This window comes from Numenius arquata, chromosome Z, assembly GCF_964106895.1.
Source record: "Numenius arquata chromosome Z, bNumArq3.hap1.1, whole genome shotgun sequence".
NCBI classification, from domain to species: Eukaryota; Metazoa; Chordata; class Aves; order Charadriiformes; family Scolopacidae; genus Numenius; species Numenius arquata.
Window position 1 is genome coordinate 24,265,451 of NC_133616.1, and position 17,630 is coordinate 24,283,080.

Below are 17,630 nucleotides of genomic sequence, written 5' to 3' on the forward strand. Positions count from 1 at the left end.
TTTGCACACAATTTGCTTCAAAGCTTGATTTACAGGACACACAAACCATTTCCTTTTAGATGGGAACCTGATGTAGTTGTGTTTAATGCCATGCACCATCATGCTGTGTTTAAAAAAAGCCAGGAAGCAGCTTGAATTTAATCTCAAAATATAAGCCTTAAGTAAATATGTAGACTTGAATAAGTCTTGTTTTGGGTTAATAATGTGGAAGGTTTTTCTGTTGCTCATGAGAGAAACTGAGCCTTTAATTTGTCGCATCCTGAATACATATACACACCTATTTCACCTTACTACAACCTCTTCCGTTATGTCCAGTTATATTTGTTGTATTCATAGAAAAATAAAAGCTTCTGAATCTGTAGTATGTGCTTCTTTTCAGTGAGCAGATTCTAAAGCTTTATTTAGAAAGAATGCATTTTATTTCTAAGAAAAATCAGGAGAAAATCGACCATTTTTTTCAACTTCTAAAAAATGCTAAGAGTAATTTAGTGTGGATGGAGATAGGTATCTATTGAAAATAAGTTAAAAAAACAAAAAAAGGAAAACATCTAACAACTTCTTGCATATTCTTCATCACAGTTTTTGATTGCATTCTGCTAACAACCTGTGTTTCATCTTTCTTTCATGAATTTGTCTAGTAGGTGTTAGTCCGAGCAGTGTACTTTATACTGCCTTAAACCAAAGACTCCCAACCCATGTGATGGTGGGTATAGGTAACACATATTTTCCTTCAGTCTGTAAGATGGATATGGGAATGTGGGAGAAATCTTAACGCCAGATGCAGCCAACTTCAGTCATGCTTCCAGAGCTGATGAAGCTTTCACTTTGTTGAACAGATGCTTTGGGCCTTCACTTTTCCTTTTGCTAATTTCAGTTCTGCCTCTAAGTGGCTGGTAAGCAGTCTTGTAAATCTTGGGGTAATTACATGAGCTTTTTTAATTAGACTTGCAGAGGAATTGACAAACAGCAGAGAAATCAGCTATACATGAAAACTCCCAAATGTCAAAGAAAATGCTGTGTTTATTTGTTTTCTAGTCTCTAGGTATATATTTTTTTTTTTTGTAAATGCTGAAAAATTTTCATAGGGAATCCAAGGCTTCTTTAAATTCAGGATGACTGCATTGCATTAAGTTTGCAGAGAGATGATTATGGCCAACATGGAAAATTCCGATTGAAAATTTTCTAATACTATACTTCAGGCATTGATTTGAGGGGGGTTAGGTAAAAAGAATTTCATAGCAAAATTTAGACTTATAGCTGTAGAAATGGAAACAGGCAGTGTAAATGAAAATGTGATGTAAATGGGGTATTGCTGTTTGGGTAGAACTGAGGAGTCAGTTTGTATTAATGCCATATGTTTCTGGAAAAGATGGCAAGGGGCACAGTCGTTTCGTAGCCTTGACTACTCCTTTTTTCCACCTCCAGTACGGTAAAATAGCTGGCTTTTGTAGGCAAACATTCTGAAATTTGGTACATAAAGTGTCCAAAAAGTAAAACCTTACAGATTTTTCCAAGTCCTTGCTTATTGGCTCACCTAAAAATGCGGTCTGAGAAATCAGACAGAAAGGAAATAATTGCCAAGGAAAAATGGCCTTATTTGTTGCTTGTAAACAGGTGCGATTTCTTTGGAATAGGTGGTTTCATGAAAATAATTATTTCTGAAATACTGAAAATTGGCATGTGAAGTAAAAGGGTCAGCTGGGAAGCCACAGTCTATAGGAGAGGAAAAGAAATAGGGAGACTGTAACTGGCTCTTCTGTGGATACATTTCATGCTTGGAAATGTATTCTTGGGGAGGTCTGCTGAGGAAAAAATGATGATAAAAGCTGGAGAGTATTAGACTTTGGCCTCTGTTGCAAACTGAAGAGAAAGGGTAGAAAAGTTAGTCTTACAGATGAAGTTCTGGAAACGTTTGTAATAATTTTACCTGATTTGAATGCTTTGTATAACAGTGTTCTCCTTTCCACTGATGGTAATGGATTTACAGTACGAAAGAGGAGTTGTGTAGTTGTGAGACAGGTCTGGTATGTGTCTCTGCCTTTCGGTCAATGTGTGGAAGAGTCTGTGGAGGGTGTGGAACCAGAGAGGGATTAAAAAAAAAAAAAAAAACAACTAACAATTTGCAGTTTCCAGTAGATTCACATTAATCAGTTGAGAAGAAGATGGCATATACATCTTCCAGTGTTGTGTGGGGATAGCTGTGTGACGGCATGCTGCATTCGTTCTCTGCTTAGTAGTTGTGTCCATTCTTGTCTAATATTTTACTGTCCCTTTAAGGGCTGCATCTGCAAAGTAATGCTCAGAACTACTTAAATTGTGACACTTGCTCTTTTATTTTATGAAGTATTTGCATGAGCAGCATATATAGATGTAAAATGTAAAAAAAAAACCCACAAAACCAAAAACCACCCAATATTGTATATTCTTGGTAAATTATTAATTTTTTTTTTTGTGACAGAGCCATCTTTATTTTTAAGTTATTCTAGGCACTGCAATAGGAGACAGGATATTTTAAATCTATTTCTGTTGTAGGGGGAGGGATGTGCAGGTTAGAATACATCTTTTCTTTGCCGAAATAGTGATAGGCAGTGATAGCTGCCTTTAGAAAGCAAAGAACCAGCCTTCTGAGAGAAGACACAGATGTAAAGAACACTTTTCCTCTCCTCATTAGCTGTCACTTCTGTGGGCCTAATAGAGTGTACAATCTCTTGATCAGTTAATTCACCTCTATTTTCCAGGCATTCATGCATTGTTACATGTTTGTCAGGTCCTCTAAAAGGCTTTGTGCAGACATATATTTTGCTATTTGAGCTGTGAAAGCTTTTCTGAAAGGGTTAACCTTTTCTTCTGTCTTTGCTTCTCTTGGTGTTATGGTCATTCTATTTCAGGGTCTAAAATCAAACATGAAAAAAAAAACAACCCTGCTGCATTCACAGCTAAAATATTTGGCGCGTGGCCAAACTTGGTGTCTGTAGCCCATATCACTCTTCTTACTAATGCCTTCTTATAATTGCAGTAACAGTTCTTGATAATGTCTACAATATGTCACAAAGCTGACTGACTGTTTTGTATTAGGTTTGGAAGGCAAAGCATAAACATAACTTTCCTTCATGTCAGATCCTTTGGTGAGCTCAGCAGTGGAATCTGTAATTATTTAAACTGAGCTTGGTTTTGTTCTAAGAGTTTTAAAGAAAACCAGCTTTGGGGTCCTCTGTGCACTCGTTAGTTCCTGTTTCTGAGTCACTTGGCTTATCCCCAAAATCTGCTAGTGGGTTTTTGATTTTTGTTTTTGTTTTTGTTTGGGGTTGGTTTTGGGTTTTTTTTTTTTTTTGCCTGCTTAGTTAGTAATAGTAGGAATAATAGCTGCATGAAGGATAGTAACTTCTGATTGAAACAGGTTTGGGTTATGGGTTTTTTTTTTCAGTTCCATGGGTAGTTCTTGGTTTGACAAATGGTTTTGTTAGCATTGTTTTTTACTCACTTTGTCACAAGTAATGAAACTTGTAGTTTTCCATGTTTTCTTTCTGAGATTTTTCGTAAGATGCTTCATTCCAGTTTGATGCAGTTTGACTGTGATACCAATTCATGTGTCATGTTTAACATAATGATTTGAGATTTGTTTTCACCTTTTAATACACTAAATTTGCTTTAAAAGTTGTAAGTTTTCCAAATCTTGTTAGGGGTTTTATCAAAATTGCCCAAAGGCTTTGAGATGCTATTAATTCCTGTTCCTGTTAGATTGAAGCAATAAACTCTTTTGCTTATAGGAGTGCCAATTATCCATCTGAACATTAAAATTACATAAAAATCATAAATGATTGTTATGATCACAAAGCAAAACACTAAAAACTACAATTTCATAATTTGTTTTAATTTTGTGTTCTTGGCTTCGCTTTTTCACTTTAACATGTAGCACTAACTTCTGCAGCCCCTTGACTCTATAGGATCCTTGCATCATCTGATGTGAGTCAGAACAACATTTTTTCCTGTCGACAGCTCATGTCCTCTGTAATCTTATTCAGTCACTTGGTCTCAGTTTCTACTCTTGCGTTACTCTTGGATTCCCCCCGCCTTTTCATTCAAATCCAAATCCCTGTTGATTTTAGTTCTCAAGTTCAGCACTCCACGGTGGCATGCAGCAAGTGGGATTAGTGATACAAAGGATAGTTGCAGTCAGTGTCTGTGCCCTTCAGAAGCAGCAAGCTCTTCAGAGACTTTAGGTGCTAAACTCCAACTTTCTATGGAGCACATTATGTTTGGACTACTTTGTCCCTTTTGAAATTCCTTAGTTTTTCATATATAGTTGGCTTAGTTTCATAGGGATGTTAAATAACACTCTGACACCCGGGTATCCTCCCCAACCAAGACACTGTGTAAAAGCAGAGGAACAATTGCATTCAAGAGCATTAAGAGATTTTTTTTTTTTTTTTTAACTTCAAACTGTCAGAAATAGGAGATCCAGTTTAGCAGCACGAGGCCAAAAATGTCAGCCTTGTGTAGGTGCTATAGGAGAAAAAATACCAAGTGATCAAATTTCAAGAAAATGTTTAAGTGATCAAAACCACAATCTTAAAGAAACTGATGGGTGGCCCTTAGTTAAAAGATGGGGCTTGTGGCATTATTGGTAACCAGTAGTTCCTGTTACCAAGGAATTTGTTTTCCTGAATTTCATTTTCACCGATCTGGAACCTGGTAGTTTTTTTAGAATACCTACCTCGTAAAATACAGTAAAGTCCATGTGTTTTGTGGAAATAAATGTCGTATTACAATTCTTATGATAGTGTTTTAGCCTTAGAAAGCTAGAACTTCAAGCATGTATATGTTTTTGCATATGTTTTGTGTATTTGAATATTCTTGATGTTCTCTATGGATAAATTATGCTATATCAAATACAGAAATGTATCTGAAGATGCTTCTCAACTAATGCAGGTTCTTCTCCTCTCCCAAAATGTAACTTTCTTTTCCTATGTGAAAAGCAAGGGAGATGTGGTAAAAAGTGTATACGTGTGTGCTTGCATTAACTTCTGTTTTGAGTTCTTTTGATGTGAGTTTTTTTTAATGTATTTTATCACTTTGCTTTAAAAGTGTGCCATAAGAAGAAGGATACCGTTTCCGTTGCTCTAAAAAAATCCTAGTTGTACACAAGTTTTGCAGGTACATTAGGGAATTCAGCAGTCAGAATTTGTGTGCAGAAGAACCTGAAAATAATCTCTATTCTCTTCTGTTTTCTGAATACAACACTCAGGGGCACAGCTGGAAAATTTAGGTTATGAGTGGAAAATTGATTTTAGGGCTCCAGTGCCCCTTGTGAATGCAGCTTCCTAGTTTTAAATTACTTCCAATTTTTCAAGATTTTAGTAAATGTAGAGAAGTGCAAGAAAGAATGGAGTAATATAAATGAAAAATTTGGAAGAGCACATGTTTATGACCAGGGTAAAATCCATATTTTATGGTACTCTGATTCTTTATTAGTTCATGTGCTGTTTCCTTTTTTGGTTCTTTAAGACACAGTAGTGTGTTTGTGTTTAAAGATTGTTGCAGTTTACTTGGTGTAAGCTGAATAGTGATCAAGTTTGTTGTGTTATCAGACTCTATCTGTGACTGTTTGACAATGATAAATAGCAGATTTTATCATTCAAGCGTGAAGCTGAATGGCGTTTTCTTACTTTGTTACTTTTGCCCTGAACATTTGCTCTTGTCTGTAAGCTACAGTTCAAAATTGTTCTTGGAACAAGGTGGTCAAAGTGCACAATTTTTGTGGACTTGTTGGCAGCAGAGGAGAAGATCTAATGTAAAGCATATCGAATTCATCACTAGGTAGCGATGCTAGTAGGTTGACTAGGTAGTGAAGCATTTGCGTGCTTTACTTTGCAGTAGTGGTAACAGATTTGACTTGTATCAAGCTATTTCTATGAGGCGGCTGCAAGGACCTCATTGTGTTTCTCCCTGAAGATAGTGGTGTCTAACTTAGTTGGAGAATGTGCCTGCTAGACTGGTGTAACATCTTGATTGACTGTTAACTTGGTTCAGTTTCATTTCTCAAAGAGCACTTTGTTGACTTTCTTCTCTGTGCTTTTAGGACTCTGCATAGATTTTCATCTTTCAGCATAGATTTCTTTCAGGAGTCCTTGGATTTTGGTTTATGCATGCTAATTGCTCTGCTGGTGATGCCAGTTTAGCGTCTCTGCTGTTTGTCCTTTGTCTATCTTACATTCTCTTTAAGCTCACAGAAGAACCCAACCCTATTTGTATTGAGATAGCAGATGAGGACTTGCTTTTTGAGTTTTTAAAATAGAATTATGACAAGACAATGACTTCTTGTGTGTGCATTTTTATTTTCTCCCCTTCAGTTCCCATGGGCGGGTTTGTGTGTGTTTAGAACTGATGTCTTTTTAATGGTTTCTGTAGCACCTTATGCTTCTTGCTTTAACAGTAAGAATGGAACATTCCAGTTAGTTCTTTAGCACTGCTGCAAAACACAGTAGTGTATGCTTTTTAATTGCCTGTTTCCCCCTCAAGACACCTTCAGTTATTTCAATATCATTTCTCTCTGATGTGGAGTCTATCTGACAAATCAATACTAAGCTCTTGTGTGCCGAACCCAGTAAAGCTGGTTAGGCTTATAGGTATGTGAAGTGTGTGTTCCAGTCTTCAGGCTCTAAGGAGATGCAGGGAGAAGATTCAGGCGTTTTTAAATTGATGTGTTTCTGCAAAGGAGCTATTCTAGAAAAAAGATTATATTTAAAGCACCTGTTTTTCATGTGTATTCTCTCGCATCTCTGAGGAAATGCAGTAATCAATGAGAATCCTGTCAGATACTAATTCTTGCCTTTTTCTCCTTCAGAATGCCCCAGTGTTCTTTGTTCAAATACTGTAATCATTATCTGGGTTCAACAGGATGCAGTCAGGGAGAAGAGAGCAGTGCCATAACTAGCAATGCTAATGGGAGCATATCGGCTCACTAATGTGTTAAACTGCCAAGCAATTATAACAAACCTGTTAGTTAGATGTTTTCGTTATGCAAAATTTAATATCTATGGCTGTGCTGCAAGAATAGGGTACAGAAAATTACCTTAGATGAATTGTTCCTTTGCCAGTAGTTTCTGTTGCTGGACAGATTAATTGGTGCAAGGTACAGTCCTGGCCTTTAATTTCTGTTCTCTTTGGAAAATGGCTTTCAAGGATTTGTTTTCTTACTGTTTAAAATTGAAGCTGCACATGTACATTGTTTTCTGTTGATTTGATTTGGCTATAAGGATTGCCAGACGTACCATAATGCAGTGTTCTTTTTCAAATAACTGACAACATGTTACTTTTTTTCTTTTTAAAATATTATATAACCAGATAGAAATTTTTCTTATTGTGCTTTGGGTGTGCTGTGAGATGGCTCTCTAACAGAACGAGTTCTCCTGGTCAGCCTGTAGAGCTTGGCACAGAGCCTAGTTAAGTATTACATTGAAAATCTAAATTTAAGGCAGTGGAGATCAGCAAGAAACATCTTACTCGTTAAAAAAAAAACCCAAACCAACTGACCCCTTCCCCCCTAATAAACCCTAACATGATTTACACCTGCTTGAATCTAAAGATGAGAGGGAAGAACTGTATGTTAGAATTTTAACATGGTCCTGTCTGCACACTTGGCACACTGAATTGCCTGCTGTCTGAAGATAAAAATCATAGAATCACAGAATCATCTAAGTTGGAAGGGACCTTTAAGATCATTGAGTCCAACCATTAACCTAACACTGACAAAACCACCACTAAACCATGGCTCTAAGATTTTGATCTGTTTTAAAACAGTAAGTGATTTGAATTCAGCTGAACTTTCTCCATGACTCCATGAAGTCTCCACACTTCAGAGAAGAGACTATATTGTTACCTCTCAGGCCAGTGCACAGCTTGCATACATTTTTGTCTTATACCATATTGTCAAAATGGTAAGTTCAAAGCTTCTCAACCTCTGCTAAAGTTGTCTGGCTCTGCCTAAATTAATCCTCTTAGTTTTGTCATCAATCTGTTACATTCTTGCATGTCACCTTGAGTAATTTGATTTTTCCACACTGTATATCCTTTATGTGTTAGTGAGTTTTCAGTGTCATTTCATGTAAGCAGAGTATGTTTTGCTATCTTTTTGGGTTTCAAGATAAAATTATGGTAAAATTTGGTAGTTTCACAACCCAGTTTTATTTTGATCGACTGACATATTCTATATCAGCAAGGTATTTCAGAGCATTTCTGACTAGTTATTTTTAGTATGAAAAATGAAGAAAACAAATCTTTTATCAGAGAGGGAAAAGGAGGAAAATCTTTGTGTCACTAACTGTCTTGGAAAAATAAGACTTACATTGTCATATAATATCAGAGGAAAAGGCTGTCCTTTAAACTTAATTTTTTTTTTTTTAAGGAAAATTTGGGCAATTCTGTTTCACTGCAAAATGCAAAGCTGAACTCTGTCTGAAATGCTGTTATGATTCCATGTCTGTCCTTGATTTCTTCATAAATTGTGTTCCTCCAATCCTCCTTCCAGCCCTTCTTGTAGATATCATGACTGCTTCTAGGAAGTAGCTAAATATACTGATCAAGAACTCTATTTCCACTCTGAAGGGTACATGTGTGGTGTTTTTATTTTGAGAAATATGGGTCATGGAGAGGACCGAGGCCCAAACTTCCAGAATAGAACACTTTTTTCATATTTCTTTTCTTTGCTTTCCTGTCTAATTCAGTAGGATTGTAAAGATTTTTAGAAGTTTATATATTTATTTATTTTGTGCATATATAAAAAAATAAAAATGCTAAGTCACCTTGATCTGTTCTGGTCAGTGTTATCAACAGAGCTGGCAATTCTACTTTGGTATTGTGAAGAAAACAGGTGAACTAGTTTAGCTTGTGTTTCCCAGTTATCAGATGTGCCTCTAACACACTTAGAGAAGGGACTTAATTTCTGACCTGTGCTATGAGATTTAAGACTTGAGGTGCAGGTGTACAGCAGATCTGGTGCTATCTTATGCTGGACGCAGATGGCACCATGGCCTCTCACTGACTCTGTGACATTGCACTCCCAGCACAGTTGGTTTGTTAATTGAGTGGAACAGCTGCATCTAGTTGGAGATGCTGTAGAGCAGGAGGTAGATCACGGTGTGTAAAAATGTTCAAGATATGGTCATAACAATCACCAGAAGGCCTTGGTCATGAGTTTTACTGCAGCATTTGGTGGATGCAAATGCTGAGATGCTCAGACTGGAGTGTAAGGCACTGAAGGATGTGGCAGGGACTTAAATCTTGGGTGCAGATGTATCTTGTGGAGATAGCACAGAGCTATTCTTGGAGAAGGAAGCAAGCTTAAAGGTCATGGTTTGGAGATATATGAGGAGGTGTTTGTTCTTCAGTATGACACATAATAATGTAAAAACATTGAAATAGACCTGCTGGAGTTAAGACTTGTCCCACTTCATGTGGATGGAGTCGTTGCTGTGAATTTTTTTTCTTCAGTGCTAAACACTTGCAAAGCTGTCTGGGGCCAGTGTATGGAATACTGCCACTGTTGCTTCTGGTCTTGGTCTGGTAGCTAATAAAACCAGAGAAAAAAAAGAGAGGACAGTGGCTGCTTCAGCCTTAAAGTAGAAATCTCTTTGGGTAAGAGCTCATGCTTATGTCACTTGATATTTTCGCTTGTCTCTTGATACTGCTTTTTTCATGAGAATGACTGTGCTGTTAATGGTAATTGCTTTTATATGGAAACTGCTCGTGATATCCAGCCTGTACATTGTTGACTTCGGTACCAGCCAAAGCCGCTAAAATCAGGTTTTCTCCTCATAACTGCTTTCAGTGTTCTGTGCCTTCAAAAATAAACTATGTAACATGTTCAATACCCGATGCCCCTTGTCTCTGTGTTTTGTTGGGGTTTTTTGTGGTTTTTTGTTTTCTCTTTTTTTCTTTTTTCTTTTCCTCTAGAGATGCCTGTTTTCCACAAGGCTGTTTCTTGAGCTGCTCACCTGGGAAATGAAATAAGTCTCTGACTTTCTGCTCCCTGGCCAGTTTTCTGCATGTCATCCACCTAAAATACCTTGCCATAGGTGGGAATCATTTAGGTTCCTTCTGTTTTTCCTTTGTCTGTCCTTGTGGATGTGAATCATGGTGGCCTTTGCAAGGAGCTAGTTTTCTGACTGTTGCTTTATTATGTGAACTGGTAGTTGCAGCTGACCTGTTCCTCTGGAAAGGACATTCACCCTGTGACGGTATTGTGGATCCACCGCCTGTGCTTTGCTGGTAATAACTGCAGTTTCTTTAAATGCATAGCCTTTTCAGTGTGTGGATGTTATTTTTTTTTTCCTCTCCTTTTCTTTTATTTTTAAATGAAAGATAGCTTTGCCTCCAAGACGCTGACCCTGATTCTAGCCTTTTCTTTTTCTGTGGTTTGTCTGCCCTTATTAGACGGTCCTGTCTGGAGGAGTACATACAGCTGATGTTTGCAGAAGGTTTTTTTTTTTAATCAGCTGGAATGTAATACTAAGGGGCATAAGGTTATGATGTAATGAAAAACTTGTATGCATACAGTCTAATGTCTCATACTTCAAATGGTCTGTATTGAATTTTTCCATAGAGAAAGAGCAGGCTTGCCTTTATTCTCATCTTTATTTTTAGCTCTAATTCCAGTTATGTTTTTTCTATGCACTGTCCCAGCAGCTTTTGTTAATCTCTTGCTGATCTCAATTGCACCTTCAAGGTAGCTCTCCTCCTGTGTTACCATGTCGCGATGGTAAACTTTCATCCCTGCTTGGATTTGCCTACTAGGCTTTGCTGGCAGTTCCATCATGAAGAGCTTTAGCAGCAGAGTGGCGTATGGAGTTTCTAGTCCAGCAGTTCTCAGTGATCCATTGCACAGCAGCCCATCTCTGAGTTCATCAGAAAGGATGACATTAGGCTGGCCTATGACCCTCCTGCTCCCATGGGAGCTATGTTTAAGCTCTATCATTTCAGGAGTTTACAGAATAGAACGACACACAATTGTACGGGTACGGTAGAGGGAGTAGTGAACTCCGGCAGGAGTGAACTGGTGGGAGAGCTGGGGAAAGGAGCTCCTGAATCTGGTTACTGCTGAAATCGTCATGGTGGGAAGCCATGGTGCGACTCACATACAGACTTGTTCCTTGTCCAAGCAAGGAGGTGAAGCCTCTGGTACGAAGTGATTAGCAGCACAAATGTGAGTGGAATGTATTTCTGATTAAAAACAGGACTGAAATATAATTTTTTGTTCTCACAGGGGATAGTCAATGTGGTAGTTGTCTTTACTACCTGTTAGTATCAACACTACTGTGTGTTCTTTGCAGTCCAGCAGTGTGTCATACATCTGCTGATGTTAACCCTGCCAAAAGGCACTATTGCAAGTCTACCCATCTCATGGTTTTGTGCTAATGAAATGAATCGTTAATATATTCTGATTCAGAATGTTGTACTGGTGTACCAACATGGCTGGTGTCATTGGAGGCGCAGCCCACATAAACATTTTAATAGTCTGAAGACTCTTTCCTTTGTCATAGGAAAAATCACATCAATTTAGGTACACTGTTATGCTTCTGAAATGGTATCTTTGCTGCATTGGGATTTTTCAAGGTGTAAACTGTGTCTATCACAGCTCTTAACTGCTCCTGAAATGCATTCTGAAGGGGAGACAGGAAGAAAAAAAAATACCAATAACAGAGAAGAATTCCCCAGAATCTCAGTTTGGTACAGGATCTTATGTTACATGTGTTAATAACCTTAATAAGAGAGAATGCAGGGCCTCTGAAGATCAGTGCCCTTGCTAGTTAATGTTAAGTTGACCCTACTGTGGTTCCGAGCTGTGATAGAAAGGAGACCTTTTTCAAGCATCCATTTTTAAGCTATATTAAAGTTTATGTTAAATGATAATGGTTTGAACATTGAAAAATTTGAAAAGGAGTTATTAAAGGTTTTAAAGAGTACCTCCCAAAAGGAGAAGTGATAGGGTCACCTAGGTCTAGTACTTACTGCTAATTTTAGTCAGTTACACCAGTAATTTAATAGAGCATTATTGAAAGACATTACCATCATCAAAGAAACCTTCTGTAATAGTAATCAAATGTTTATGCAAGTGTTAGATAACTACTTTTTCTGTAATACTGGTTCTATTAATTAGGGTTAGTGTGCACTACTCCTACTATCTTTTATTTCCTGAATATGATGTAATCTTCCCAGGGTGGCTCTAATCTTTGAATATTACTACCACATTTCTGAGTTAAAGAGCTGGCTCTGCATGGTTTCTCGCTGGGAATGGAAACCTTTTTGTTAGGGAGGAGTAAAACCTATTTTTTGAGAAGCAAGAGTCTTGAGAAATATTTGCCAAGTTGAGCAGAATTGTATTTTCAGTTAAAGAACCCTGTGGATATCTTTTCAGAAGTATGAGCAAGTCTACCTAGCATTTGTAAAATATTCTGGTTTGTTTTTTTGTTGTTTTTTTTTTTTCAGAGGAGACTCCTAAAAGGAATTGTGTATTTGTTCTGAAAGTGAGAAAGGGAAACAGTCTCACAAATTTTCATCCTCTGCCTCATGCGATTTGGAGCAGGCTCTTGAGCCATATCTTCTCCCCATCAGATGCATACCTTAAATAGCAGACTGTAGAATTCATACTCGCTACAGCAGTAAGGGGCTGTACAATTTGGAATGTTTGTGGGGGGATTGAGACAGAATATTTAAAGTATTTTGGGGAAGCAACTAAATGTAGGTCTTCTGTCTCCTTGGGTGTTCAACGGGTAGAGGATTTTGAACCAGTATCTCTCATATCCTGGAAAAATCTTTAACTGTTGTGCCATGTGAGATACGGACAACATTGAGTAAATACCTTTTGTCGTCTTTTCCTGATTTCAGTAACAGTACTTGTGTTCCAAAAAGTGGTGAAGAGAGCACAAAGGCAAAAAGAAACTCTGCAGGTTAATTCAAGTGATTTGACCAGAAAGAGAACTGTATTTTAAAACTAGCTTAAAAAAAAAAAAAGTTATTGCAGGGAAACCCAAGATTTACTTCAGTTTTGGCTGGTTGGCACAATTATTCACATAACTTAGTGTTTTGAGACTTCTTCATGCATTATCTTGTTTTTTTTGTGCGCGTAAGGTAGTAGAAAATGTTCTCTTTGAATTCGAGTAGAAGCAGTGCTGTGTAGAAGTGTTCCTATTTATCTGGTTATCACCTGTTAAAGCATAAGTAGTTCTTAAGATTTTATGGCACTGATGGAAGAATTGGAAGGCTTTTTTCTGGTGTGTTTTGTCCTTTGCTCTGACATATTTTAGTACTAGTTATTATGCGTGTTCTCCCTTCCTCCCAAGACTTCTAACAATCTTAAAATGTCCTTGTTTCCCGTCTTAATAGTACTTCTGTACTACTGTCCAAAAGTAACGGCAAAAATAATGAATCTAAATGGTCAGTACATCATTTGTACTGAAATGTGCAGTTCTGTGATTTGATAGTCTTTTGTGATTTGAGAAATAACCCCTATGTTCAAGGTGTCTGTTATTCCATATTCTATGCAAGTAAATGTGTATTTTGTCAAAGTCCAGTTCAAGTTTCATTCGACACGTGTCACAGAATCATTACCTCTAGTGGACTGAATACTTTGGAAGAAGTGATCAAGTAGTTCAGTAGCAGAGTATTTGACTTTCAGTACTGACCATAATTTTTGTACATATATGTAAACTAATGTAATTTCTTTTCAAATATTTTTTTCTACAAAAGCTGTTAATGAAGAATTTAAATCCTAAAGACTCCATCTTTCAATCTGTACATCTGAAGTTAGCTTTTAAAAATGGGCTCTTGAGTTGAAGCAAGGAAAGTCTTCACTGCTTAAGGCTTTTCACAGGCGATGAAAAGCCTGAGTTGGGAAGTACTTGACTATGTATGTTTAAGTTGGCAGAGCTGTGTGCATAGTTTTGCATGTGCTTAATTGGCTTGCATAACTGTGGCTGTTCTCTGCGACTTCTAGATATGTTTTATTTTTCAGAAGAGTTAACAAATAATTTTTTGACATCATTCTTTCTGCAGGGGCTGCCTCAGGGCATTCCACAGGTTGGGTACAGTTCTGTAAAGTTAATTTCAGAGAGCTGTAAGTGTCAGTAAGGAGGCTAAGTTGAGGTATTCACATGATTAATCCCACAGGTCTGTTGCTGTAAGACAGCTGCATGAGGTGAAGTTCTTCACAGCAAGTATGATGGAGGAGTGCTTTATGGTTATGGCCAAAGACACCGTAATAGTTGTGGTTGTACACTGAGTGTGGAGATACCATTCAGTCAAACCTGGATAATGCTGTCTGTATCTGTCTTATCTCATTTTCTTGATTTTAATTTCCTCACTGCTGCTCAGCAAAACTGAGTGATGCCCTCATATCCACCTGCACTTCTGTTAGTACCTTGGTAGGAACTGCAGCTAATGGTTTATTGAGTGTATAGGAATGAGTTTCTAGAAACTGATGACAGAAAAAGCAAAGCATTTCATGACTGGCAGCCCTCCTAGCCAGCATTCTGACTGATTCACTGCTCGGTTCTTGCTGCTTAGTGGCTTGCAGTGTTCTTGCTCATTTTTTTCTCTGCTAGATACAGCTGTTTATTCTCACATGGGAAAGTGTATCTCCTGGAGGCAGTCTTCTATTCATAGTTCGTTGTGTCCTATAGATTTTTCCAGTAACCTGCCTCTCTTTACAAAACCTTTAAGTGAAGGTGATGGGCCTTTTTCCTGTTGCCAGTAAGAAATGAGACCACCAGTCAAATTCCATCAATGCTGCTGACCATAAAGAAGCATATTATTGAAGTTGCTAGATGTTTTGTTATTGTGTTTTGTTTTGTTGTTGGGTTTTGGTTTTTTTTTTATATTAAGATATTAATGTTTTATAATGCCAAAAGTTTGGTATGGTCAGATTTGTGTTTAGGCTGAGTTTTGAAACATAGTGAAGAGTTCATTGGTAGGGGTGCTTGTTTTTAATAAAAGTAATGTTTGTGAAGTTAATGAACATGTTAATTGTTTTGGTTGCCCCAGAGTTTCTAGAGACAATGGAGTAGATGCTTCATCTTCAGTTGGTTTTGTGACAACAAAATTATCTCCTGAAAATTCAGATGCCATATTTGGTAGAATTCATACAGAAAATTAACTTAGAAGTTTTCTTAGTTTTGAAAGCAAACAGAGCAAGTGCTGTTGTTTCAGGTGGTTAAAAAATTGCAAGGCTGATTAATTGAAAGTATATATTTAGGCTGTCAAGAAGTAGGAAATAAATTGAATCATTTTCCAGAAAAGTTGTTCATCCTAGTACCTTAATTCAGAGTATTTCTTGTATGTGTTAGAGTAGCACCTCTTTAATATGGCTTTAGGATGTCTGAGATGTTTAGGATGTCTGTTACTGTCTTGATACTGAAGAATATCAAGATAATTATCCTCACAGGATAGTGTGAATATAAGAGAAAGAAAAACTTCTCCAATAATCTGATCTGCTGAAAGCCTGAGGGGCAGTAAGACCAGCAAAAGAAACAGTATTCTTTCTTTTCATTGTAGGAAAAGGATATACAAATACTAAGTTCTTCCTGTGTAAAATTTCAGATTATACAGTATAGTTACTCAAAATACATATTCTTACTCAAACTTTATTTTTAATTTCTTTTTTTTTTGGTACTTAAGCAGTTTGAGTATGTGGACTTTTTTTTTTCTGTCCTTTTTTCTTTTTTCTTGAAAGGTGAGCAGCTCCATCCATGAAGGAAAAGTTTAGGTACAGACTGGTCCTTGTTCTAGAGGTTGTTTGGTACCAATTCTAATCAGTGAGAGGGAACCACAAGAAATAGCAAGAGTAGACAACCCAATGGTGCACTGTTTGAAGCCGAGGAGGCAGTCCTCCTTTTGGAGCTCCAGCAAATCCAGGTAGCTTAAAGACTGGCTGCAGTGAGGTATTACCCTAAATAATTTTGCACATGTGATGAAGGCTATTGTGCTTCTATTTTTTCAGTCAAGTGCTCTTTCGAATTTCTCTGTATAATGCTGTATACAGATTTCTCTGTAGAATGAGAAAATGCTTATCCTTTACATGTGTGAGCCTGCTGTTTCTCAGGTTTTCTCAGGAAAAGGTATTAATCTCTGCTAGGTAAAAATCTCTAAAATATAAGGCAGTTGATAGTCTGTTGAAGCTCTGGATGGAGAATGTGAATCTAAAAAACCCTATTTTATTAGAGGAGATGCTGCTCTTCAAGTTAGAGTGTGAATCCAGCTGGATGGGATGGCTAGTGGATTGGGTTCTTTGTGTAACTTCTTAAATTGGTACAGAAATGCAAGATAATGTATATACTTGGGAACAGTTAAATTAATGGTTTTTCAATTTTAATGTATGTACCTAGAAATGGAGTAGGCCTGTATTCATGTATGTATATGTGTGTATTTATAGTAGACAACATCATTAAATGCATATGAATAATACATCTATAAAAACCCCATGAGGCTGCTTCTAGCAAAAGCTTTGTTTTCTTTCTGATATTTGTACAGTGCTATTATTGAAATTTATTTAGTAAAGCTTTTACAAAGTCAGTGAAAATACAGTTCAGTTAAATACTCTTCCTCTCCCTTCTCCAACATCCTCCATTCCATCCCCTCCACGATCCATTTCCCTGCTTTTCTCTGTTCTTCTTCCTCCCCTTTTTCCATTCACTGTCAGGAAGGGGCGCCTCAGAAGAGTCATTTCAGCTCAGCACGCCACCGTCAGAGACTAGTGGAACCAGCAGCTACAAAAGTGAGTGCCTTTATTGAAGGACCATTTTTAAAATGGAATGTTATGTCAGCAGAGTATTTGTTACTAAAGAGAAGCTCTCCTGTGAGCTTGGTGGGAGATACAGTTATTTTTACTCATCTGCAAGTGATATGGTCACTGTGTCTAAATGTGAACTTCAGCACTGGAGAGATTCATATTCAGGTGCAGCTGTTGTACTTTCTTGAAAAAGTTCGGGTGAGATTTTGGAGTGGTTTTTCTATCTGCAAAGTGAAATAGAGGGTGTGTTCTACTTTGGTTTTATTACTTTGTGATGTCTGTGTTCTTAAACATGTGCAATTCATTTGCCTCATAATTAAACAAAAGGCTTTCATTGAATAAAAAAAATTGGCAAGGATATGGAAAATAATCAAATAGTCTATTATCAAGCTGTGATATGAAGTTTCAGAGTTAAAAAAAAACAGAAAGAGACTTCGACATCAAGAGATGATATTAGCAGATATAGTAGCAGGACCATATAGTTTGTAATACTGTTCCACCTTTTTAGAAACAAACAGTACACAAAACAGTTTGAGATATTCAATGAGCATGGTGTTATTATGGCACTTTTATTCTCTAGGCTAATGAATTGTACTCTAATGCAAATTTTAGAGCATCAGTAACTGTTCAACTGTGTCTATTTTTGCTACTTTTTGTGAGAGTCCAGCAAAAATGAATCTGTGTATCCTTTACTGCCACCTCCCAGAAATCCCAGTCTCTGCTTTTCTTTAGATTTAGATTACTTGCAGAATTGATCACAATATTTACATACAACCTTTGATACAGGTTGAAGTAGGTCAGTGGTAGTAGTCTTGGTTTTGAAAGAAAAGCCTTGATTTTAGGAAATAAA

General features: G+C 37.2%; 1 protein-coding gene across 1 annotated transcript in view; it reads left to right on the forward strand.

The window, feature by feature from the left end:
* Positions 1-17,630, forward strand: part of MAST4 (microtubule associated serine/threonine kinase family member 4) — a 303,729-nt gene that overhangs the window by 100,556 nt on the left and 185,543 nt on the right. Inside the window, exon 4 of the mRNA XM_074166090.1 lies at positions 16,691-16,765. Within this exon, the coding sequence (XP_074022191.1) occupies positions 16,691-16,765 (75 nt within the window). The remainder of the gene's footprint in view (positions 1-16,690; positions 16,766-17,630) is intronic.